At 44.6% G+C, this 26,645-nt stretch overlaps 1 protein-coding gene across 1 annotated transcript; it reads left to right on the forward strand.

Annotated features, from left to right (window-relative positions):
* Nucleotides 1–2,672: 2,672 nt before the first annotated feature.
* Nucleotides 2,673–26,641, forward strand: PPT1 (palmitoyl-protein thioesterase 1). The gene is made up of 9 exons (XM_008524165.2): nucleotides 2,673–3,006; nucleotides 6,565–6,674; nucleotides 6,896–7,023; nucleotides 7,354–7,424; nucleotides 9,217–9,319; nucleotides 21,536–21,626; nucleotides 22,441–22,539; nucleotides 23,819–23,890; nucleotides 25,161–26,641. The coding sequence occupies exons 1-9, from the start codon at nucleotides 2,883–2,885 to the stop codon at nucleotides 25,281–25,283; spliced, it is 921 nt and encodes a 306-aa protein (XP_008522387.1). The 5' UTR covers nucleotides 2,673–2,882; the 3' UTR covers nucleotides 25,284–26,641.
* The last annotated feature ends 4 nt before the right edge of the window (nucleotides 26,642–26,645 follow it).

Below are 26,645 nucleotides of genomic sequence, written 5' to 3' on the forward strand. Positions count from 1 at the left end.
CATCTATTCCAGAGTTCGCTCTACGAGGGGTTGGTGTATCCCATTCCTATGGGAAACACCTCAGTCTTTGGAACTTCCCTCAGTTTGGTACCCTTCCCTGGAGTCTTCACTGCTACCTAAAAGAGTTAGTCTATTCTTCATTTCTCATTTCACCTTCTTCTCCCCAGTAGTCATTTTCACTTTTCCAGAGAGAAGAGATGAAAGATAAGGAAACCACTCAAGTTTCTTTTCTCTTAGAATATTTGTGTGTATGTATGCAGTAATTCCCAGGATTTTGTGGACTAACAGTATGAGTTTTGATGGAATGGAGGCAGTGCTGGAAGCCTTGACACGCTCTAGACCAGAATCTCCTGTCTTTCCTTGACTGCCACTTGTTGACATTTAAGATACTGCGTTGTAACCCTTTGTTTACTATGCATGAAAGTTTAACTTTTCAAACTTTCTTGGGTATGGGTGGCAACAGAGTCTATGGAAATCTTTATTCCACTATCCTAACCTAGAAGTACAATAATTTTTAATGTATATATCTCTTTATTTTTTCTGATTATAAAAGTTATGTATCTATACTTACGTCAAATCATTATATTGTACACCTTAAACTAATACAATATTGTCAATTATATCTCAGTAAAACTGGGGGGAAAACTTGGGGAAAAAATAAAATAAATTATGTCTCCTTGCTGTAAAAAATTAAAACCATACAGAAGTATATAAAGTAAAAAGTGAAAGTTCCTTATTATACAGCCCCTGAGAATATCACTTTTAACAGTCCCCTGATCATTTCGTACATTTATTTTCTTTCCTTTTTCTTGTCAGTGCTTCAGACTTTCAGTAAAAATCACTAGAAATACAGGAATACATAGATGTTTAAAGAACAACTTTATTAAGGTAGATACCACGTACCGTAAAATTCACCCATTTCCTGTGTACGATCCAATGGTTTTTAGTAAATAAAGAGTGGTGCAACCATCACAACATATATGCTTTTTGCAAAAATACATAGTTACTTTCTTAATTCCTATTTAACCTACTCTCCCAATTCTAAAATGTGTGTACAGAAGCCCACAGCATGCTAAACATGGCTAGGAGGTTACTTTTGAGAGCTTCTGGGTAGTTGTGTTTCTGCTAGTTGAGCTACCTGACCACCAAATGTCAGTTGGGTTTATTCTACTTATTTTTATCAGTGATATTTGCTGCTTTAATTTAATTTTTGAAAACTTATGAAATATGAGTAGAAAGATGCAAGAGGTGTTTCTATGAAAACTAAGTCGAATGCTTTGGAAAGACCTGTTAAAGGCAAATGGCTAAAAAAATTGTTAAATTAGGTATGGGTGAGAAATCTGTGATTGGAAAACTATACACATCTAGAAGAATTTTGCATTCAGAATGCTTCACAGTGTTTTCCAGTTATTGCTGCACCTTAAAGAAACATTTAAAGAAATCATAGATGATTTGTCAAAGGCAAGAAGCACAAATCACTCCAAGAAATGCTTCAATCAGAGCCCCATAATCAGAGAAAAAGCTTGAGCCTACCTCAAAAGATTGGTGAAGGAATTTACATTGATAAGTCTTTTTTTTTGGTGAGAAAGATTCACCCTGAGCTAACATCTGTTACCAATCTTCCTCGTTTTTTTGCTTGAGGAAGATTAGCCCTGAACTAATATCTGTGCCAATCCTCCTCCACTTTGCATGTGGGTTGCCCCCACAGCACAGCAGACAGCGGTGTAGGTGTACACTCAGGATCCAAACAGGCGAACCCCAAACCCAACCACTATGCCACAGGGCCGGTCTCATAAGTCTTAAGTTAAAAGAACATGCTTATAATAAACAATAAGCTTATTTTTTTTAAATAAACAAAACTGTATATTGTGTAATACTTCACCAGTCTTCATTTTAATCGACTTTTTCAATTAACAGCTAACCACCGGTCCCCAAAGAATCAGACAAAAGGGCTTCCCGTGGGTGTCTGTAACCAGCTTTTCACTTATTGAGGACATTTTTCTTGTCACTACATATAAATCTACCTTATCCTTTATAAAACTGGCCTCATAATATTTCATTGTATAGTGGATACACCCTAATTTACCTAACAATTCTCTATTTAAACTATTTCGATATTTTTCTGAAAAATAAAATTGAACAGGGAACTGAGATGATGAAAGAGGATTGAGATAATGAATCCGGCAACAGAACATAAAACGGATTAAAGAGGGGGATGGAAACGAGGGCAATGGTAGACAGGCTCCTGCAATAACCCAGCTCTGAGGTGACACCGGGAAGCGGCAGTGACTTTCTCCATCGCATACATCCAACAGCATCTCTTGTTAGTCTGGAAGCCCTGCCATTTCTAGAAAACACACCATACTTTTTCTTTTCTCTACTTTAGCTATTTCCAGTCCTTCTCTCGGATTTCATCTTTCCCTGTTGAAATCCCATCTTCCTTCAAGATCCAGAACAAATACCACATCCTCCTTCCACTTCTAATAGAGAGCCGAGTCCTTCCTTCCTTTCACAAAGTATTTTTCTTCCAAAGTGCTGTGGTCAAGAGCAGTGGACCCACCAATCTGCAATCTCTGTGACCTTGGCACCTTACCCAAATTCTCACTGCCTCAGTGTCCTGACCTGTAAAATGGGGAGAAGTGTATATACAGCGTAGTTATGAGGGTTGAATCAGTTAACAGTCGGATGTGCGGTGAGCGCTGACTAGACGTTGCCATTCCTTCGGCTCCGTCGCGGCGGGCAGTCTCCCGGGGCACCGCGCCAGGGCCCACGCCCACCCCGCCGGGGGGCCGAGGGAGGGACGGGCAGCGCGCCGTCCGCCCCCGGCCGCGCCTCGCCTCTCCTCGCCGGGCCGGGCAGCGCGGTCATGTGACTGAGTCAAGATGGCGTCGCCCAGCTGGTTGCGGCTCCTGGCCGTCGCTCTCCTGCAGGCGTCCTGCGCTGCCACTGCGCTGGGCCGCCTCGACCCGCCGGCGCCGCTGCCGCTGGTGATCTGGCATGGGATGGGTGAGTGAGTGAGAAGAGGGGCAAAAGGGCTTGGCGACCCTCTCCCGCTCCCAGCCCGGGTTCGCGTCTGCATAGGGCGAGGGCCGTGGTCACACAGCACCCGGCTGGCCCGACGTTTTAGGATTTGGGGGCTGCTCTGCCCTGGGACGGGAGAAGGAGAAGCGGCTGCCCTTGGGCGAACGCGCGCGGCGGGCGGTGCGCCGCGTCGGGCGTTTTCGTGCTGCCTTTGTCTGATCCTCACGGCAGTGGCGTCAGTGTGCAGCAGCCGGCGCCTGGTCAGGCGGGCTGGGCTGTGGCTGCCTGACCCGGGCATCCATCCTTTTATTCTTTCACACCTTGAACAGGTATTTGTTAGGCACCCATAGTTCGTTTATACATTGAACACATAGTTCTAGAGCACCTGCTAGATGCTGAGGATACAGCAGTGAGCTAAACGGACTAAATTCTTTGCTCTTTGGGAACTTACTTTCCAGTGGGAGAGACTGAATAAAGAAAGAAAGAAGTAAAACATGTAATATGTCAAACGGTAATAAGTGCGATGGAGAAAAATAAAGCGGGGAGGGGGGAGATAGAGACCAGAAGAGGCAGCTTGCAGTTTTATAGAGCAAGGTCAGGAAAGGATTCACTGAGAAAGTGACGTCTGAGCCAAGTGGGTGAGGGCAGATGCCAGGTGGCTTTCTGGTAGAAGGAATAGCAAATGCAAACGCCCTGAGGCAGAAGTATGTCTGGTATGTTCAAGGAACAACATTCAGGTCATTGTGGCCGGAACTGAGTGAGCAAGAAGAAAACAACGGTTTAGATTAGGAGTCTGGGAGGGGTGGAATGCCGCTGTTGTTAGGCCTACTAAGGCTACTGTAGGGACTTCGTCTAGAATGAGGTGGGAAGCCCTCGTTGGGGTTTTGAGCAGATGAGTGACATGATCTGACCCGTTTTTAAAGGACCACTGTAGTTGATGTATTGAGAAGACGTCGTAGGGGGTCATGGACATTTGCAGGGAGACCAGTTAGGAAGCCGTTGCAATAATTCAAACAGGAGGTGATGGTGGCTTGAAATACTGTGGTAATAGAGGAGGTGTTGAGAAGTGGTCAAAGTTTGGATATGTTTTGAAGGTGGAACCAAGGATTTTGCTAACAGATTAGATGTGGGATGAGAGAGAAAGAAAGGAGTCAAGGATGATTCCATGGGTTTTGGTCTGGACAGCTAGAAAGATGAAGTTGTAATTTTACCAAAATGGGGAAGCCTGTAGGGTGAGCAAATTTGGGGGCAGGGGGGTGCCGAGGAGGAGAACATCAAGAGTTTCCTTTTGGACTTACTAAATTTGCGACACTTGTTAGACATCCAGAGATGATGTAGAGGCAATTTGAGTGTGGGGTCTAGAGCAGAGATACAGGCAGGAGATTTAAATTGGGAGCCTTTGGCGTGTGGCTCATATTTGAAGCCATGAGGCTGGCGGAGATCACAGGGGAGTGAGGAGGAGATCACAGAGGAGGGAAGAAGTCTAAAGATTGAGCCTGGAGGCCCTCCCAGCGTTTGGAGGTTGAGGAGATGAGGAGGAAGTAGCAAAGGAGACAGTGATGCAACAACCAGAGAGGGGAGGAAAGCTGGGGGAGTGCAGTGTCCTGGAAGCCATGTTTCAAGAGGAAGAGGGCAATCAACTGTATCGAATTTTGTTGACAGGTCAAGAAAGATAAGGGCTGAGAAGTGGTTATTGGGTTTAGCAATATCAGTAATGACCTTGACAAAGGCAGTTTTGGGGGGAGTGGTGAGTGAGAGCCTTATTGGAATGGGTTAAAGAAAAATGTTCAGAGAACTGGAGTCAGCAAACGTAGACAGTTCTCTCAAGGCTCTGTGCCAGGCCCTGAGGCTACTCCAGTGGAGTTAAAAGAGAACACAGGAGTGTCCGTGCCCTCCCGGAGCACAATTGGTCCAAAAGGCAGGCATACAGGTCAGTGCGATGAATGTTGTTGTGAGAGAAATAGAAGATGCTCTACACCTTAGCTTTTCTTTCTTTAAAAACTAGTTCTTAAGCTTCCGCTCGGGTTGAAAATGGGAAGATTGTGTTCAAAATGGAAAATGATCTCAGTCTGCTTCTCCCACTCAGTGGCAGTCACTTTGCTTCCAGTTCTTAGTTCTGGTTTGTTGAAACAGGAAAAAAAACAGGCCAGGACTAGGGGGAGGGAAGGAGGCCAGAGTCCAGGAGTTCAGGAGGCACTCACTGTCTGGTCTGTACAATTTCAGGGTCAGCACTTGCACGACCCTGAGAGTGAGTGCCTCCTTAAATTTTGCCTCCTAGGTGCTTCCCTTGTCTTACCCCAGTCCTGGCCCTGAAGAGAAACCAGAGTCTCTTAACCCCAAATGTTCAGGATGACAAAGGAGGGGAATATGCACCTCTGCTTATTTTTCAGTTGTAAATTTGGTGTCTTGATTACATTGCCTGAGCTTGGAAGTTTGTTATTACTTGGTAGACATGAGCTAAGCAAAAAATGTTATTTTTTTAATTGAGGTGAAATTCATGTAACGTGCAATTAATCATATTAAAGTTTACAATTTAGTGGTATTTAGTGTATTCACATGTTGTGCGACCACCCCTTCTCTCTAGTTTCAAAACTTTTTCATCACCCCAGAAAACACCTGTATCCCTTAAGTAACCACTCCTCATCCTCCTCCCCCCCCCCCCCCGGAAATGTCCCGTCTGCTCTCTGTCTCTATGGGTTTGCCTATTCTGCATAGATCATATCAAGCAATTACACGAGACGTTTATCTTCTGTGTCTGGCTCATTTTACTCATAATAATGTGTTTGAGGTTCATCCACATGGTAGCATGTGTCAGTACTTCATTCATTTTTATGGCTGAGTAATGTTCCATTGTGTGTATATACCACATTTGTTTATCCATTCATCCATTGGTGGACATTTGGGTCGTTTTCACCCTTTGGCTGTTGCAAATAATGCTGCTGTAGACATTGGTGTACAAGTTTCTGCATGGTCATGTGCTTTCCCTTCTCCTAGGTATATGTCTGGAAGTGAAATTGCTAGGTCATGTGCTCATATGTTTTAACTTTTGAGGAACCACTAAACTGTTTTCACGGTCGCTGCACCATATTACTTTCCCACCAGCAGTGTACAAAGGTTCCTGTTTCTCCATATCCTTGCCAACGCTTATTTTCCATTTTTTAATTACTTTTTTTAAATTAAAGCTATCCTAGTAGGTGTGAAGTGGGATCTCTTTGTGGTTTTGATTTGCGCTTCCTTAATGACCAGTGATGTTGAACATGTTTTCCTGTGTTTGCTGGCCATCTCTGTCTCTTCTTTGGAGATATGTCTGTTTGTGTCCTTCTCCCATTTTTTAATTAGGTTATTGTCTTGTTGAGTTGTAAGAGTTCTTTGTATATTCTGGGTATTAAACCCTTTTCAGATACATGTTTTGCAAATATTTTCTCCCATGCTGTGTGTTGTCTTTTCTCCTTCTTGATAGTGCCCTTAGAAGCACAAAAGTTTTTTTTAAATAAATAATATTGTTTTGATTCATGAGTTTCCATCATTGTCTTTGTTGTCTAGGAGATAGCTGTTGTAATCCCTTAAGCATGGGTGCTATTAAAAAGATGGTCGAGAAGAAGATACCTGGAATTTATGTCTTGTCTTTAGAGATTGGGAAGACTGTGATGGAGGTAAGGCGCTTCACAACTCTGTTCTGTTAAAGGTTTGCTGGCTGATTGCATAGAATGTACTAGTAAAATGCTTTCCCTTGTGTTTTTAGCAGCAAATCGTGCAGTGATTTAACTCTTGAGTGGCCTATGTCAGGTTACCAACCTAAGTAGGTTCGCCTCTTTGAGAAGATGCCGGTGGTTTCCAGTCCCATCCTTTCACTTCTGTGTGGCTCCTCTTTCAGGATGTGGAGAACAGCTTCTTCTTGAATGTCAATTCCCAAGTAACAACAGTGTGTCAGATTCTCGCTAAGGATCCTAAATTGCAGCAAGGCTACAATGCTATGGGATTCTCCCAGGGAGGCCAGTTTCTGTAAGTCCCTTCTTGTTCTGTTATACCACTTCCAGAGAATTGATGTTTTTTCTTTTATTCAGATAGATCCCCTCCTCTAGTTCTTTTGGGATCTTCACCTCTCTTGGAAGAAAAACTATTCTGAAATGTCCCCATGTAGGAAGCCTTATGGAATGTTATTTATTTTCTATGGAAGAATAAAGATTAGTGTTTGGCCATATCAGAGGAAAATCCTGAAACTCTGTGGCTTTGGGGAACCACAGAGAATGAAGTAGCTTAATTTGGGAAGTTGATTGTTGATGATGCATTTCAGTCTGACAGTCGGAGCTCATAATCCTTTTTTCCCCCCAGGAGGGCAGTGGCTCAGAGATGCCCATCACCTCCCATGGTCAGTCTGATCACTTTCGGGGGACAGCATCAAGGTAACTTGGGCCTCTTTGCCTCCTTTGTTCTAATCCATGTGACCCCTTGTTTTTTTACAATTTGAGTGGCTCTATTTGTACAAGAAGCTAGCCTTCCTTGCAAAATCCTGTTATTCCAGTTTATAACAAACCAGCCGGCTTTGATGTAGAAATAGGAAGAGACTTAGGATTCCAGAGGCCTGGAACACAGGTGAATTGTTAGGTTGCCATCTATTTTTCTCCCCTTTGATTGACAAGATTTCCTGGGGGTGAGATGGTTGCCACCACGTAGCAGGTGGTGGTGGAGGATTTAGGGAAATCTAACAGCCTTTTCTGTTTTCTGACATTGGTGATGTCCTGCTGAATTTAGGCTTAGGCAAAGACTAGCGTCTAAGCTTTTTTGTTTGTAAAATAGAACTGTTGCGATTAAATCCTTTGAAAAACAACAGGTTTTCTATTTAGACAGAAGTGTATACTTTTGGGGAAGGACGTGTCTTTGGAATAGAATTTTCTCTCTGTAATGAGTGACATAGCTATCTGCAGGTAGAGTGGAGGGCAGAGGGGGTCTCCTTATAGTCAGGAAACCTGGATTCGCCCAAGTAACTGTCCCTTGTGGGCAAGTATTTGGTATTTAGGTCCCTTTCACAGATGAGAGAAACTAGAGTATGGTCCTGCCCATCTTGTAGAAAGTTTTCAGAGGGTAAAGTGAACTAATAGGTAGGAAAATACTTTTCATACAAGTGTTATTCAAATGCATGTTGGTAAAAACAGCTGTATAATTCTTTTCAATAAATATTTGTTGAAAACCTAGAAACGTGACAGATGAGCTCCCTGCCTTCATAAAACTTCCATTCTAGTGTGGGGAGGAGAATAGGCACGAAACAAGTAAACAAACAAAATAAATAGAGATAGTGGGAACTATGAGAAAGAAAAAAAATAGGATGATGTTTGAGGAACAGAACAGTGGTTATATTGGTAAAAGATGCGGGCTCTGGAACCAGTCTGCCTGTGTTCAAATCCTGGCCCTGTCACTTACTGTCTAACCTTGGACGGGGTGCTTAACCTCTCTGTTTTCAAGTTTCCTATCCATAATGTGGAGCAAATAATGATTTCTACTCCACAGGGTGCTCGTGAGGATTAAATTAATTATTGCCGCTATGTGCTTAGAAGTATGCCTGGTACCTCCTAAAAATGTTATTGATGAGGATGAAAGTATAACTGGGTGAGGGGAACGTATAACTGGGGCAAGGGAAAGTAATGGGTTTGGACACGACTGAGTTAGGGTAGTCAGACAGGACTTCTCTAAGTTAAGACCTGAGAGATCAGAATGAGGCCAGCCACTGAAGCAGTAAGAGAAGAAGTACATCATCTGGGGAGGAGCAGATGCAAAGGTCCTGAGGCAGGAAAGAGTATGGGAGCACCAGGAGGAGGCTGGTTATAGTATTAATTCTTTTTTTTTTTTTAAAGATTTTTTAATTTTTTTCCTTTTTCTCCCCAAAGCCCCCAGTACATAGTTGTATATTCTTCATTGTGGGTCTGTCTAGTTGTGGCAGGTGGGACACTGCCTCAGCGTGGTTTGATGAGCAGTGCCATGTCCGCGCCCAGGATTCAAACCAACGAAACACTGGGCCGCCTGCAGCAGAGCGCGCGAACTTAACCACTCGGCCAGCCCCATATAGTATTAATTCTTAATACCTTGTTTTCTTGAGGAATAAATGAATGAGATGAGGGCCTGGCTCTTGTTTCTTCTTATTTCTCACAGTACCTTGCACATAGAGGGTATTTAAAACATGATTTTTGTCTTCTACTGTAGGTATTTTTGGACTCCCTCGTTGCCCAGGAGAGAGCTCTCACATCTGTGACTTGATCAGAAAAACACTGAATGCTGGGGCTTATGCCAAAGCTATTCAAGAGCGGTAGGTATGGCTAGCTGACGAGGATACAGGCTGTCACGCATGAAAACATCATGCTGGCTTTTGGCCAATGGTGATCCCAGGAGTAGTCACTAGTGAGATTCAGATGGGGTGCTTTTTGTAAGTATGTCTGTACGATCTGCTCAATTTTATTGTAAACCTAAAACTGCTCTAATACTAATTTTAAAAAGGAAGGTCATTTTTCTATATAGAAAGAGTGTAATTACAACAGAATAAATCTCTGTCTTTAAAAAACAAACAGGGGGCTGCCCCATGGCCGAGTGTGGACGTGGCACCACTCATTAGGCCACATTGAGGCGGCATCCACATGCCACAACTAGAAAGACCCACAACTAAAATATACAGCTATGTACTGGGGGGATTTCGGGAGAAAAAGCAATTAAAAAAAGACCGAAAAAAAGAAGATTGGCAACAGTTGTTAGCTCAGGTGCCAATCTTAAAACAAACAAAAAGGCCTTTAGAAAGTACTAAGCCCAAGGAATTGCTATTAATATTTGGAGGACAGATTCTTTATGTTGTCAGCAGCGAGGGCTTAGCCTCCTACATTAGTTCCCCAACTACTCAGATGTGTTTGGGTATTTATACTGAATCACTTTGGGAGTGTGTTCTTGTTTAGTTGTTTTCAAACTGACACATACATCAGAACCCTTGGGAGATTCATTACAAATGGATTCCAGGGCTCCATGCCTAGAAATTCGGATTCAGTAGGTCTGGAGTATTCTAGGTGATAACTGAGATTTGGGGTTAACTAATCTGGTCATGCTATCTGTCCTGTGGTCGTGCTATCTATCCACTGCTTTTCCAAGCATATTGTCCTTGTCTATTAACAACTCTTCAATACAGCACTTCCTTGAAGCGGTTTTCCCAGCTGTGGCCTTGTGAGTGACTTCCGTGTAGAAACATTCTGCAGCTAGCTCTTTTCCTTTCCTAGCCCTGGGGTACAAGCATGGCCACAAAGCTGCCTTGGGTAAGTAGTCGCCACCTGATGAGTGAAGGAAACTAAGATACTTTATATCTCCACCTCCTTCCCCTCAGGCAACTCAAACCCTTACTAAGCTTTACCCCTTTACCTGGTTTTACTAGTCACAGCTTGGTTATTTATGTCCTACATATTCTCTATTCTCGTGGGTATGTATATGGCCTCTTTAAACTTCATTGTTCTTTATTCTTTATTCTTCCAACTCTTACCTAGATGCTTCAGAAAAATTCATCCTTTTCTTTCTCGTACTTCTTTCATTTGTGAACCAAACAACCCTTGGTTATAGGTTAATAAAACCTATGTGTTTATCCTCACTTCCTCCTTAAGAATTTTTTGATTTTTTGATTTTTTATTTTTCCTTTTTCTCCCCAAAGCCCCCGGTACATGGTTGTGTATTTTTAGTTGTGGGTCCTTCTAGTTGTGGCATGTGGGATGCCACCTCAGCATGGCTTGATGAACAGTGCCATGTTCCTGCCCAGGATTCGAACCAGCAAAACCCTGGGCTGCTGAAGCAGAGCATGCGAACTTAACCACTGCGCCACTGGGCTGGCCCCCTCCTTAAGCTTTAATAAACTGGTAACAAAAGAATAAAAAGGGATAAACCCACAAGAGCAAAGATAACAGGAGAGAGATAAAAGATAATAAAAGGTGTCAGCATGTTTTTGAAAAACAGAGAACAGGTCAATGAGTGATAACTGTGTTAGCAGAGCAGAAAAAGCTGAAAGCTTTACGTCTATAGAGGGATGCACTGAGAAGAAGGGAGCAGAGTCACTTCTTATAGCTCCAGAAGGCTCAGGAATTAGACACATGATACTTTATGCAAATATCTTACATAAAGGAAGGCAAGGGTAAGTGCATGGGATTAAAAACAGGACTTTTTGTTGAAAATCTATATGAGGATGATCAGGACCCCTACACCCCCCAATTCCTTAAGTGCACATTGAAGTGACTGCTCCACCTCCACCCTCAGAAGAGAAGCAAAATTTATTCTCTAGAGCAGTTTAACTAGAGAAGTACCAGACTTGGAGATAACAAGCATGGGATGGTGGTAAGATGTCATATTGAAAACCCATCCCTCCCACTTGGCTCCCGGAATGATAGCAGCCAGGCTTATTACCCTCTGGGCAGAAGTTTGGCAGACCCCTCTCCGGAAGAACTGACCAGCCCCAGAGAAAAGACCTACAGGTTGATGTTTTGGAATCCTCCAACAGGTCAGGATTCCTCTTGACTATGATGTAGTGAAGCCACCAGCAGATAAGCTCTGCTCTTGCGTGAAGAGCGTCCAGCCAGCTTTGTAGCACCTCCTGTCAGCATGAGCAGTGAGCCAGGGCCCTGCTGTCAGACATCTGAGGAAAGCTTCCGACATGAAAGACTAACCAAAACAAACAAAAAGTAAAAAGGAGCTTGGAAGAAACAGATGGCAATTCAAGGAGCTGAAGAAAACCTTTAAAAAAGCCTATAATTATCTTCAGAGATTAGAGATTACATCCGTAACACTGGAAAAGAATGCAAATAAAACCGACAATCAAAGAGTAAAAGAGAGCCAACCCTGGTGGCCTAGTGGTTGAAGTTTGGTGCGCTCTGCTTTGGCAGCCCAGGTTCAGTTCCCAGGTGGAGAACTTCACCACTTATCCGTCAGTAGCCATGCTGTGGCGGCAGCTCACATAGAAGAACTAGAAGGACTTACAACTAGGATATACAACCATGCACTGGGGCTTTGGGGAACAAAGAAGAAAAGAGAATGTGTAAGCCATACAAAAGATTTAAGAGGGGCCGTCCAGTGGTGTAGTGGTTAAGTTCACATTGGCGGCCCGGGTTTCGCTGGTTTGGATCCCGGGTGCGGACATGGCACCACTTGGCATGCCATGCTGTGGTAGGCATCCCACATATAAAGTAGAGGGAGATGGGCACGGATGTTAGCTCAGGGCCAGTCTTCCTCAAGAAAAAGAGGAGGATTGGCAGCAGATGTTGGCTCAGGGCTAGTCTTCCTCAAAGGAAGAAGAAAGATTTAATAGAATAATTTTTTAAAAAATAGCAAGAGAGTGAGAGAGAGAGCTCGTGGAAATTAAAAAATAAGATAACCAAAATGAAAAATGTATTAGGGACATGGAATACAAAGTTGAGGAATCTCCTGGGAATTAGAACAAAAACTCAAAGAGGTAGAAAAAGGGGAGAACAGATAAAATTAGAGAAGCCATTTAGGGAGTCCAGTGTCTGACTAATAGGAGTTTCCAGAAGAGAACAAAGGAAGGGTGGATTGGAATTACCAAGGAAGTAGTACAAGAAAACTCAGAACTACAGGACATGAGTTTCCGGGTTGGAGGGGCTCACCACGTAGTCAGGGCAAGGAATGAAAAAAGACCCCAGCAAGGTCCATTCCTGTGAAGTTTCAGAACACCAGGGATAAAGAGTAGATTCCATTGAGGCCTTAGAGTGAGTCCTGGGGGCAGCAGGCTCCCTGACAGCAGCACACCAGCTAGCAGGCCATGGGGCGCTACCTTTGTGTTCTGAAGGAAAGTGACTTCCAGCCTAGAATTCTATACAGAACCTCAAAATAGCAATCAAATGTAAAGGGAAACTAAAGACATCTTCAGACATGCAAAAAGGAAAAAAGTGACCTTCTGTACTCTCTTTCTAGGGCATTGTTGGAGAGGCTTGGTTCTACGCGGCTACCTGCGTGGCTGTGGGTGTCTGAGCCTCCTTCTCACCTCCAGCATGGGGTTGATAGGGGTGCTTTCCTGCAGGGTGGTTAGGATTCGACAAATTGACGTAAAGCATTCAGTGCAGTGTGCAGTTCACGTTAAGTACGCACGTTCGGCTGTTACTACTGGTGGTGCTGGGTTTAAAATACTTATTCAACTTGAGCTTTCTGTTTCCTTTATAGATAAGTATTGCAATGGAGAACAAGACAATTAGGGCCTCTGTTTTCATCAAGTCACATGCTGGTGGGGAAAGGGGGTCTCCAAGTGAACAGAAGCACTAGATAACCTCTAATGGTGCTCAGGCCTTGGTGGAAGTAAACAGGATGCAGTGATGGAGAGTAAGTGATGGAGGGGTATCTGCTTTGAACAGAATGGTCTTTGAAAAAGAGATATGTAAGCTGGGGTCTGAAGGATGAGAAGGAAGGAGCTAAGGGAAAAGGGATCAGGCAGAGGGAACAGCAGGCACAAAGGCCCCAAACCTGGGACAAGTTTGGCTTGTTCAAGGTCAGGGTGACTGGAGTTCAGTGACTGATGGGAGAGTTGGACAGAGAAGCTGGGGCTACCTCATGCAAAGACTTGAAGGCCACATGAGGAGTGTGGATTTTCTTCCAAACATCGTGGGGTGGTACTGGAAGGTTTTAAGCAAGGAAATAATAGGGTCTGATTTACGTTTTTGGAAAATCTTTACTGCTTTGTGGAGAGTGGATTTTAAAGGGGGTGGAGGAAAGCAGGAAGAGCACTTGGGGGCTGTCGAGGTGGTCCAGGTAAGAGGCGATAGTGGCTTGGACGCCAGGGTGGCCACAGCAAGGTGGAGAGAGGTGGAATGCCTTGAGATCCATTTCATAACATTGTGGCCGAACTAGACTTGAGAACCAGGATACAGCTCCCTGGTTATAACACAGTTTCTCTGGGAAATGCGTTCTGAGTTCTCAACAGCTCATTTACAGATTAACTTTTAAGATACGTTTCTAATTTTGTAGAGTTGTTTGCTTTTACTTTTTAAAGTTTCTTTGTATGCGTAAATCTCATTTTAACAGATGGCCAATATGAGATTTAACGAGGCCAGTAGTCCAAGTAGTGTGATGGGAAGGGGGATGGTGAGAGCTTAAAGTAACAAAGGAAATAGTTTTCTCTTTGCAGGATTCTTCTGGGTTGCCCTTTGTATTAGGGAGGATTCTGGTTGCAAGAAAGAAACTAAATAAAACCAATGTAAAGTTTAAAAGAAATTCATAGTATTTTGGTACCCAAGGCCTCAGAGGGACTGGAATCAAGAAATGGGAGCCATCAAGACCCAAGACCGTCTCTCCAGCTATTGTCGTTGCTTCTCGCTCTGTGTCACTGCTGCTCCTTTCTCTCCATGCACGTCAGCCTCTCCTGCCACCTGCCTGGTGGAACGTGGCCTTGCACCGCTTCCAAATTTTTAATCTTCTCTATTTAGGAGATGATCTCAGTCTGAGGCTAGAATCTCTCTGTCCCAATTCACATTCTTCGGGAAGGGACCATGCCCCTGCTCAGGGCAGGTTCCCACCTTGCTCTCATCAGCTGTGGCCGGAGAAGTGGGACCATGTGGTACCCGTCACAGCCGCTGGCTCCTGTAACGGGTTAGGTTGGGGAAGGAGGAGTGCGGTTCCCAGATAGGGGAGAATTGTTTTGATTTAGGCAGAGACCCCAAGAGATGTCTTCTGCATTGTTCAGATAGTTTAACCGTAGCCAAGCACATTCAATATTCCTGATGCCCCGAGTAAACAGTGAGGAAGCATTTTGCAAGCACTAGCGCCTGGCCGGCCTCGGCAGGGGCGACGAGGAATGGCGAGCATCACAGTTCTCTCTCCCCTCTGCTTCCCCTTTGAGATGCTGGCAGCCCTCCTGGATTTCTCCTTCCTCTGATTTTCGTGCTATCCCTAGTGCTCCCCGCAACTCTGCCACGGTGGACACCCCAGTGTTGCCCTGGCCGTGGCCTGTCTGCCCCTGTGCCAGCTCTGCTCTCTCAGCTTGCCCTCCCCTGGGTCCCCAGCTTGCGGCCCTGCGTGGCCCTCCCCCCCCACCCCCCAGTGGCTCTCACAGAGCGTTTTTCCTCAGGCATCCAGCTCTCCCCAATGCCTTTGCCCTCAACTTGCCCCACTCCCTCTTCTGGAAATGTTGAGGCGTCCACTCAAGCTGCCTCAGACGCTTCAGCCATTCAGAAAAGTAGAGAGAGGAATGTAACAAACTACTCTGAACCCAGGACCTAAGGTTAATGTTTTGTCATATTTACCTCAGAAGTTTTTAGAACTGGAACATTTCAGAGAAAATTGTATTCTTCTATATCTCTCTCCCAGGTTCCATTCTCTGCCCTCCCTCCACAATGACAATCACTGTCAAGAAATCAGGGTGGGGCCAGCCTAGTGGCATGGTGGTTAAGTTCACATGCTCTGCTTTGGCCGCCCGGGGTTCATGGGTTTGGATCCTGGGCGCAGACCTAGCACCACTCATCAAGCCACGCTGTGGCGGCATCCCACATAAAATAGAGGAGGATTGGCACAGATGTTAGCTCAGTGACAGTCTTCCTCACCAAAAGAAAAGAAAAGAAATCGGTATATTCTTTCTGTCCATTAAAAAAAAATTGTAGGGGCTGGCCCAGTGGCACAGCGGTTAAGTACACAAGTTCCATTTCGGCGACCTGGGGTTCACTGGTTCAGATCCCAGGGGCAGACATGGCACCGCTTGGCAAGCCATGCTGTGGCAGGCGTCCCACATATAAAGTAGAGGAAGATGGGCACGGATGGTAGCTCAGGGCCAGTCTTCCTCAACAAAAAAAACAAACAAAAAGGATTGGCAGCAGTTAGCTCAGGGCTAATCTACCCTAAAAAAAAAAATTTGTATTATATATGTACATATCCATAATCAATATATAGTATCATTTTGCATATTTAAAATTTTATGTAATGGATATTTTACTGTGCATTTCATTCTGCAAATTATTTTTTCACTCAATATTATGTTTATGACATCTAAACATGTTACATATACATCTAGTTCGCCATCGTAACAGTTGTGTGGCGTTTTATCTTATGTGACTGCTCCCTATTTATTGATTTACTGATTCCCTGTTGCAAACATTTCAGCATCCTCACTTTCTCATCATAACAAACAGTTTGCAGTGAATGTCCTTGAATGAGAATTTATCTACATGTAGACTCTAGCTGTTTGTAGAGAAGATTAAGTGAGTTTGTAGAGAAGATTAAATGAGCTCATGGATGTAGAGTGCTTAGAACAGTGCCTTGAAGACACTCAGTGGCTGTCGGCTGCTGTTATTACCGTGAGTATTAGAATGTGCAGCATTGCCAAGGTGGTTGTACCATATTATATTCCCACCATGAGCGTGTGAGAGCGTCTGTTCTCTTCATTCTTGCTAACTTTTGATCCTGTGTCTATTAAATTTCCGCCAGTCAGATGTGTACGGAAGAGTTTCTCATTCTAACCGCGTGTCCTTGCTTATTAGTTGGGTTGGGCATCTGTTCCTGTTTCTGGGCCACTCGGGGTTCCTTTCTGTGAAGCGCCTGTTTGTCACCTTTGCCTGTTTTTTCTTTGGGTGCTTGTCTTTTTCTTATTTGTAAGTATTATGCACATACACCGCATATATATTTTGAATGTTAAGCCTTGCTCTGCTGGGTGTGTTACACGTCACTTCTCCCAGTCTGTGGCTTATCTTTTAATTTTGTTTATGGAGTCTTTTTTGGTACAGCAGATTTTTGTGGGGTTTTTTTTAACAGCTTTGTTGAGATATAATTCACATACCATGCAGTTCACCCATTCAAAGTGTGTAATTCATTGGTTTTTGGTATATTACATTACTAGTTTTTTTAAAGTTGTGGTAAAAAAATTATATATATTATATATAAATTATAAATTATATATCTATATCATAAGATTTGCCACTTTAACCATTTTTAAGTGTAAGTTTCAGTGGCATTAATTACACTCACAGTGTTGTCCAACCACTATCAGGTATAGCAGTTTTTAATTTGGATTCAGTCAGATTTACCATTCTTTATGATTGTTGCATAAAGCTATTCTCCTTTCTCATATTTTCCTCCAGTTTTTCAGCTTTTGTTTTTCATTCTCATGTTTTTCATCCACCTGGAGTTGTCTCTGCTTGAGTCTGTTTCTGGGCCGTTCTGTTCCATTGATTTGTCTGTTTCTGCCCGATTACCCCACTGTTTTAGTTACTATAGCAACTTTTACTTAGCTCTTCTTCAAGTCTTGGCCGTGCTTGGACTTGTATTGTTTCATCTGAATTTTAGAATTAGTGTGTCACATTCCACCAAAAATCACCCCACGATCTAGGCTGGAATTCCTTAGAGAGTTTTGGCGTCACCTCAGCACATCCTCTGCTGCCCTTTCCTCCCCTTCAGGCTCTTGTTCTCTCAGCCTAGGCCTTCGAACAGCATTTCCCCTGAAAACTATATCGGTAGCTGGATCAGGGCGAGAGCGAGGAGGAACAAAGTAGGACGACGGGTCTGACATCACTAACTTGAATTTACACCAGGAGTGGACACAGTGCTAGAGCTTTACGCATCTTATTTAATTTTCACAGCAACCTTGTAAGGAAACAGGCTCAGGGGTAAAATACCTGTGATGCCAGCCCAGCTCTGTCTGACATAACGCTGGTACTGTCTACATCCCATAGTCAACAGAGAGTATGTATAGTGGTTAGAGCAAGGCTTCCGGAGCTAGACGGCCTGCCTGACTGTTCGGGCTCTATGACTTGCTAGCAGTGTGACCTTGGGCAAGCTCCTTCATCACACTGGGTGTATTTGTAAACACAGGGATAGTAACAGTACCCACCCTGTGGAATTCTTGTAAGGATTAAGTAGGTTGATGTATGTAAAGTGCTTAGAATAGGCCTGCTATATGGTAAGTGCTGTACGAGTGTTACTTTAATTGTCTCTATGCCACAGTGGCTAGAGCCGGCCTCAGGGGGTAAAAGGTCCTCTCCCCAGGGTGGCCTGGGGTTGGCTAGTTCTGCCCAGGGAGCTGTCCTTTCCCGCCTCTTCAGTGTGCTGCATGGAGAGAGCGCGGACTCAGATGGATTTAGGCTCATATCTTACCTTTTCTACAACTGACTGTGTAGTTTGGGGAGAGTTTCTTAACCTCTCTGAATTTGGCCCTTCAGTGGTAAACAGGAGGTAATAGTACCACCCGTGTTCTTCTCTGTCCACCTCCTGAAGAACCGTCCCCTCGCCAACATCCCCGCTTCTGCAGCACTTCCAGCTCCTGCCCATCCTCAGGGCCCTCCCCTTGGCTGTCCCTTGTGCACCAGGCTTCTTACGAAACAAAATGTCCTTCATCTCTTCCTGTTGCCCCCTCTTAGCTCGGTTTCCTTTTCACACAAAAAGGCGACCTGAGACTGTTGGCTTCCTTCTTTCTTTCATTGTCAGTTGTTAGGCCTCCCCACTGCAATTCTGGGTCGCCGGAACCTGGCCTGGCAAGATCCAAAGACCTTTGTATTCATTCACGCACATTTTCTTTTTTTTATTAATGTTATGATAGATTACAACCTTGTGAGATTTCAGTTGTACATTTTTGTTAGTCATGTTGTGGGTACACCACTTCCCCCTTTGTGCCCTCCCCCACCCCCCCTTTTCCCTGCTAACCACCGATCAGCTCTTCTTAGCAATATACTAACTTCCACCTATGAGTGGAGTCATATAGAGTTCGTCTTTCTCTGACTGGCTTATTTCGCTTAACATAATACCCTCGAGGTCCATCCACGTTGCTGTGAATGGGCCAATTTTGTCTTTTTTTATGGCTGAGTAGTATTCCATTGTGTATATATACCACATCTTCTTTATCCAATCATCAGTTTCTGGGCATGTAGGTTGGTTCCACGTCTTGGCTATTGTAAATAATGCTGCGATGAATATAGGGGTGCAAGGGACTCTTGGGATTTCTGATTTCAGGTTCTTAGGATACATACCCAGTAATGGGATGGCTGGGTCATAGGGTATTTCTATTTTTAACTTTTTGAGAAATCTCCATACTGTTTTCCATAGTGGCTGTACCAGTTTGCATTCCCACCAACAGTGTATGAGGGTTCCTTTTTCTCCACAACCTCTCCAGCATTTGTCGCTCTTGGTTTTGGATGTTTTTGCCAATCTAACGGGTGTAAGGTGATATCTTAGTGTAGTTTTGATTTGCATTTCCCTGATGATTAGCGATGATGAACATCTTTTCATGTGTCTATTGGCCATATTCATATCTTCTTTTGAGAAATGTCTGTTCATGTCCTCTGCCCATTTTTTGATGGGGTGGTTTGTTTTTTTGTTGTTAAGCAGTGTGAGTTCTTTGTATATTATGGACATTAACCCTTTGTCGGATAAGTGGCTTGTAAATATTTTTTCCCAGTTAGTGAGCTGTTTTTTTGTTTCAATCCTGTTTTCCCTTGCCTTGAAGAAGCTCTTTAGTCTGATGAAGTCCCATTTGTTTATTCTTTCTATTGTTTCCCTCAACTGAGGAGTTATAGTGTCCGAAAAGATTCTTTTGAAACTGATGTCAAAGAGTGTACTGCCTATATTCTCTTCCAAAAGACTTATTGTCTCAGGCCTAATCTTTAGGTCTTTGATCCATTTTGAGTTTATTTTGGTGTGTGGTGAAAAAGAATGGTCAATTTTCAATCTTTTGCATGTGGCTGTCCAGTTTTCCCAGCACCATATGTTGAAGAGACTTTCTTTTCTCCATTGTAGGCCCTCTGCTCCTTTGTCGAAGATTAGCTGTCCATAGATGTGTGGTTTTATCTCTGGGCTTTCAATTCTGTTCCATTGATCTGTGGACCTGTTTTTGTACCAGTACCATGCTGTTTTGATCACTGTAGCTTTGTAGTATGTTTCGAAATCGGGGATTGTGATTCCGCTTTGTTTTTCTTGCTCAGGATTGCTTTAGCAATTCGCGGTCTTTTGTTGCCCCACATGAATTTTAGGATTCTTTGTTCAATTTCTGTCATTCACGTACATTTTTTAGAGAAACTTTGATTGGCCACCTCTGTGAAAAGTGTGTGTGCTCAGTGCTCATCATTTGTGAGCATTTGACTGTTGACCACGCACTCCTGAAGCTTGTCCCCCTTGTTCCTTAACTGTGCTGCCCTCCATTCTCCTCATGGCTCTAAATCCTACCCGTCCTTCGGTGCCCAGCCCACTTCTCTCATTGCTTCTCTGATATCCCGACATCCATCCATTTCAGTCGGCAGACCCTTACTACTGAGCATCCTCTAGGAGCCAGTCACTTCTGAAGGAGCTTGTCGTCTGTAGGGGAGATGGAGCCAGCACTCAGTGAGCGAGAGCAATGCTAAGACAACACGAGAAGACCAGCACTAATATCAGTATTTTATAAATGTTCACAGTTCATCACAGTTTTAAAAATCAGTGCAACGACACATTTAAAAGCTTTCAGATACATTTATAAACGGATTCTAGGGTGTCACTCTGGCTGCTGACAGTCCCGTCACCTCAGTCCTGTCCGCTCCTGGGGTCGGGAGCTGCCGTCGTCTCTGGCGTGGCTGGGTCCACTGGGCTTTCGTGCAGTCCTGCTCTGCTGAGGAGAGCTGGCAGGACCTCCGCCTCTGGCCGGCTCTTCCGCTCTGGCTGGGGAGCTCGTGTTGTAGAAACTTTGATTTCTTTCCCTGCCTCCCTGGGGTAGAGAGCCCCAGCCATGCTCTGATGCCTCCCTTTCCCCAGAGGACTCCTCCCACTAGGTCCATGCTCAGCATCTTTTTGGTGGGAATGCTGCTGTGTAGATGCAGGAACTAAGTGGAAACTAGCCGCTGGGGGGCCTTGTGGTAACGTTGTTGGTTTTGATGGGGGAAGGCTGGGAGGGGAGGGAACGGGAAGTGGAGAGAGACTGGAGAAAAAGTAAAAAAGTGTGTGAACAGACGTCCAAAATAATAGTGTCTGCAATGATAGTATTATAACCACCAAATACCTGCCTTTTGTCCTTAAGAATTGCATAACATACCCGAATCCTGGAAACTACCATCATCACTCAGTCGTATGATACATGCTTTGTGGTTGAAAGCTTAGACCATCTCAGTCTGAGGATGCCAAAACGCATGAAGAGAGAGATGGTTGCATGACGAGGAGGCAGAGGTGGTGGTATTTGAGCTGGGTCTTGCAGGATGATTAGGAAACGAGGAGGGTGAAGGAGGTGGGATTGTGGGAGGGGACAGCGTGTCCCACCATAAGTGTGATAAAGCTCAGTGCCACGTTGGTTCTTGATATTGGAACCAATATTGGTGAGTCCTTTTCCTGCATCTTTGAGACTTTCTGTACCGTGCTAAGTAGCACACCCTTGCCTCAGGTGTCTTGTTGTGAACTGTTTTGCAGGTGGAAGTCTTGTCTTCCCTGTTAGAGGGCAAGGCCTGGGCTTGAGGGCTCTGGTCTTTTGTTCTTTTGAAGTCTCTTGATGGCCGATGCACAGGGGCATGGCCCCAGCGTGCTGACTGACATGCAGCGTGGTCACCTTCCTTCCCTTTTCGTCCTGCAGCCTGGTGCAAGCAGAATACTGGCATGACCCCATAAAGGAGGACGTCTACCGCAACCACAGCGTCTTCTTGGCAGATATTAATCAGGAGAGAGTAAGCAACCCTGGCCACCATAGTTGTGCATTCATCTTTCCATTCGGGGCATTATAAACAGATCGGCAGTGACTGTTTACCCAGGATATCCTGGGCAGAACCCGGGAAACAGTTCTGTTTTCTGGGAGCCAGCGCTTAGGAGATTCACTTCCTGTTAAGGAGGCTGAAATTCATTTGGCTTCTTTCCCTTAGGCCCTTTCCCTTCCCTGGTCTGGAGGAAGCAGGGTGAGCTCAGTAGGTCGCTGGCTGGTTTAGTGGAGCTTCCCAGCTGCTGTCTTACTGAGGGAAGCCTTCCTGGTGGGTCCCCTTTGGGTCAGATTTTCTCAGAAAAGAAATTTACTTAGCAGAGAGACTTCAGAGGGGACTGAGTGTGTCCCGAACACGAGCGTGGTTTGGGAGATTCTGATAAACTAGATGGCTCAATTTATGTTTGGCTTATCTGGAGGTTTAAAAAAAAAAATGGAGGGAAAAAACAGAATAGTATAGCAGAACCAGCCAGAATTTGCAGTTTCTTGTTTTGCCTTGGCTTTCTCTGGCTAGAAGCCTTTAACCTATGTGATGGATGCCTATGGAGTATGGTGACCGATTCATGGTGGCACCTGTATGCCACGGTTGGTGGGGCATGTCAATCAGATAGGATGGTCAGAAAGGGCGGTACAAGGTATATTCTGGGAAGGAAGCTGGCAAAGCAGCCCCCACCATGGGGAAGAAATGGGTGGCCCAGGGTCAGGGAGACGAGCGCACTGAAAGGCTTTAATGCCCCTGCTGGAACCCGGTGGTGATGTCCCTGAGGTACTGCTGGCCTTTCCTCCAGGGTGTCAACGAGTCCTATAAGAAAAACCTGATGGCACTGAAGAAGTTTGTGATGGTGAAATTCCTCAATGATTCCATTGTGGACCCCGTGGATTCTGAGGTGAGACACTGCTTAGGCAGGCCACACGTACCAGGAGACCATAGGAGGGAGTGGCGTTAGAATACAGCTGCCTGCTGGGGAAAACCCTTCAGTCCTTCCACCAGCCTTTGTGTGGAGCAGGGGTTCTTCACCCAAGGTCTGTAAATGGGACGCTGAGGGTTGTAACCCCCTCCCCACCTGAAATTGTATGCAAAATTATGTAGCTGCATTCTCTGAGGAAGGGTCTATAATTTTTATCAGATTTTCAGAGATCTATGACTCAAAAAATGTTCACCAGCCCAGTCTCTAAATCCCTCACGTTGGCATTCAAGGTCTGCCTTGACCTGGCTTCAACCTGTCTTTCCAACCTAATCTCCCTTCACTACCCACTTCATACACTCGCCGATCAGGCCATATTGTACTACTTGAAATGCCCCCAACTTGGCATGTGCTTTTTCTCTTGCATGCCTTTGTTCATGCTTTTCAGTCTCTAGAATGCTCTTCCCTGAGCTTCTCTACCTGACAAGCTCCACTTCCTCCATCCAGGACGCCATCCCAATTCCAAGCAGAGTTTACTTCCTCTTTTGTAGAACCATCAACCTCCATTAGAGCACTCGTCACATTATGTCAGACCAGGGATAGCAAACTACAGCCTGCAGGCCAAATCCAGCCCGCGACCTGCTTTGGTATGGCCCATGAGCTAAAGATGGTTTTTACATTTTTAAATGGTTGAAAAAAATCAAAACAATATTTGATAATGTGAAAATTATATGAAATTCAAGTTTCAGTGTCCATCAGTAAAGTTTCATTGCAATACATCCATATTCATTTTTTAAATATATTCTGTGGCTGCTTTTGCCTTACAATGGCAGCATTGAGAGTTGCATCCGTGTGGCCCTTAAAGCCTAAAATATTTTGTATCTGGCCTTTACAGAAGTTTGCTGACCCCTGTGCTAAACAATTAGTTGTTTCTATGCCTCATGAGACTAGAGCTTCTTGAAAACAAGGACTGTATGTATTCCTCTTTGAATGTCCAGAGTTCGGCACAAGGATTTTCAAGGGGTAGGTGCTCAATAATTGTAGGAAGCAGAAATTCTGGGGAGTTGGAAAGCTCTTTGGAAAGATTAACTCATCCTCAGGACCCACCCTTAAAAAGAAGTGACCCAAGACATCCTGTTTTTCCTCCTTGCTCCCGCTTTATGACGTTCAGTTTGTTGGCAGTCTCAGCTACCAGCCAGTCTTAAATGTTTGCTAGTGTGCCGTGTGTGAGCTGACCCTATTTCCTCCTCCTCTCCCGCAGTGGTTTGGATTTTACAGAAGTGGCCAAGCCAAGGAAACCATTCCCTTACAGGAGACCACGCTGTACACCCAGGTAACTGGGGAGGAGAGGCACCATCCCTTTCTGCCCCGGGTTCCTGAAGCTACTAGGTTCTTTGGTGGTAGACCGTCCTGTTTACCCCAGAGCAGCAGGTGCTCGTGAGGCGTTTGACTCATGTCTGATGTGGGCAAGGCTTGTTAGGCTGGATTGTTGCGCTATCACACCAGGCCCTGGTTTCCAGAATCTACATCCTGAAGGTCGAAGGACCTATACCTCATGGTTTTCAAGCACGTTCAAGGGACACATCCTCTCTAACTCCTGCCTTCTGATAAAGGTTTAGAACTGCCTTCCTTTGCTGTGCTGCAGTCTGTTATAAATCCAAGCACCCAGGACGTGATGAAAACAGAAGAGAGGGGAGTTAGTTTAAAACATTAACAGATGTGGAACTCTTGTTTTTAAATTAGGCACTGGCAAGGGGAGCGCCTCCTGCAGCACAGGAATAGTTAGGAGTTTGGTTTAGCAGTAGATCCTGTTTCTCAAGCAGAGGTTGCAGCATTTCGCCGTCACCGGTTCTGGGGCCTTCCACACCATGAGGATTTTATATTGGAGACAGACTCTCCCCAGAGCACACAGGTGCTACATCTGAACCATTCGCCTTCCACTAGAGTCCCTCCAAGTAATGTCAGAGGTCAGTCGTCTCCTCTGTGGCTTTTCTCCTGCATTGGTGCCGCAGGGGGGTGAGGTAAAAGGAAAGGGAATGTACGGTGTTTTAAGTGAGTTTTGGAAATGACAACTAAGAACCTCCTTATCCTGAAACTTGAACTGACGGTAGCCTCAGCAGAAGCAAGCTTCAGGCACTGTTGTAACTGCTTACTTTCCCAACCACACCCGTTCTGCAGCGCCCCGGCTAGGAGTAATGTTTTCAACTGCAGGATCTGAGTGTGTGAGGTTTCTTATCTAAGGCTTGGCTATGCTTTAAGTTATCTAGTTAATGTTCTCCTGTCTTTGGCTCAGTCCACTTCAGTGACATTTTGAGGGAGTTTTGTCTGAGGCTTGCCCACCCGTAGGTCCTCCAGAAGCTTTGGGAAAGATCAGAAAGCAGAATATAAAACTGTGTAGAATAATCTCAGTTGCATATACATTTTTAAAGCTTACGGGAAAAAAGGAAGCTTCCTTTTTGGCATTTTTGACAATACACCTACATTTTAATACTCAGGGAAGATTGCATTTTGAGAATATGTCATTCACATTCTATTTCTTTACTATTTTACTCTAATAACACTTTTCATTAAGCCTTGATTAATTATGGCCTCTCTCCCTGCAGGACCGCCTGGGGCTAAAGGAAATGGACAAGGCGGGACAGCTAGTGTTCCTGGCTGTAGAAGGGGACCATCTTCAACTGTCTGAGGAATGGTTTTATGCCCACATCATACCCTTCCTGGAGTGAAACCCTTGCAGTTTGCACCAGAGCTCAGGTTGCCCCTATGCTTCCAAATCAGTGGGAGACAGTTCCTTTTGTGCCCAAACCTGAGCTCAGACCCGGCCTGTAACTAATCCTTCTCTCTAGTCATCCTCTAACACGCCCTGCTCGGAAAGATCTAAGATCTGAATCTTATTCTTTGCCTCATCCTATCAGCACATGGTGTTGAATGCAAGTTTAATTAGTTAATAACCATGCAGATTGTTTTACAACCCTGTGATGTGGTCAAGCTGTCCTAGGAGACAGTCTGCTGCAGGTCCATGTCGGAACTGTGCCCAGGCCCAGAAGAGACTGAACAAACTAAGAGAGATTCTAAGGAATCTCTTTCTCAGGAAAATCTAGCTCATTTCAAGCGAAGAGGCCAGTACCTGGGCCTGAGGTGTTCATGTAAATACTTTCTCAGTATTGCTGGTGGAGATTCAACTAGTGCTTGGAAAAGTATTACTTGAATGTTTCTGCATCGTCTCTTGAGGCTGCTCTCCCCCTCTGCGTATGCTGCCTCCAGTGGTGTCTTAGCAATTGTCAAACAAATCCCCCCAGCCCCACAGTGCCTTGCAGCACTCTTTTTGGATCCTCTGGTAGAAATGAATTAGTTGCTCTGTCACAAAAGGAGGAAAGTAGCATCTAACTGGATTGCTTACGGGAGGAAGTGTACATATTGCTCAGCTTGGGGGGGGGGGTGGGGGATGAAGAAAAATGTAGCAATGGAAATGAAAAATGAGGCAGCTGGTTCTTCCCATTCCATCCTTGATTAACCTGTCCTTTCTTAATATGATTAGTGTTCAAGATTCTACAGTCTCTTGCTGGCGTTAGCAGAGAATGGGAGGAAAAATGTGAAGAGATCATGCTTTCTAACTTCCATCACAAAAATTCCTATTTACCAGTACACTCCAAACTGTTTCTGATGTGTTGGCTTGCTCAAAAAGCTTGGGGAATATCCCATACCCCTTTTCTCCTCTTGGAGATCAACTCACATTAGAATATTAAGGACTCTGAACATTCCTGTTACAGTAAAGAAAATTAACTTTCACCTACTATTTCCCACACCATTTGAGCATGGACATTTAGTCCCCACACCCCCACCCCATGAAAACCTAGCAATGCTTTTTGGAAGAATGTTCTGCAAAATGCCATTTTGGGGAAATGATTAGCTACACTTGAGGGAAGCACCTTGTTAGTGCTGCATAGTTGACCCTTTATGGTTTTCCTTCACCATTCCCATGCCTTATTTTTCAACTGAAAGACAGATGAAGATTAAGGGCAAGAATTGGGGGGGATATGAAAATAATTTTATGAGGTCATCTGAAATAAAGAGTAGTTTCTTATCCT

Source organism: Equus przewalskii, chromosome 2 (genome assembly GCF_037783145.1).
Source record: "Equus przewalskii isolate Varuska chromosome 2, EquPr2, whole genome shotgun sequence".
Lineage (NCBI taxonomy): Eukaryota > Metazoa > Chordata > Mammalia > Perissodactyla > Equidae > Equus > Equus przewalskii.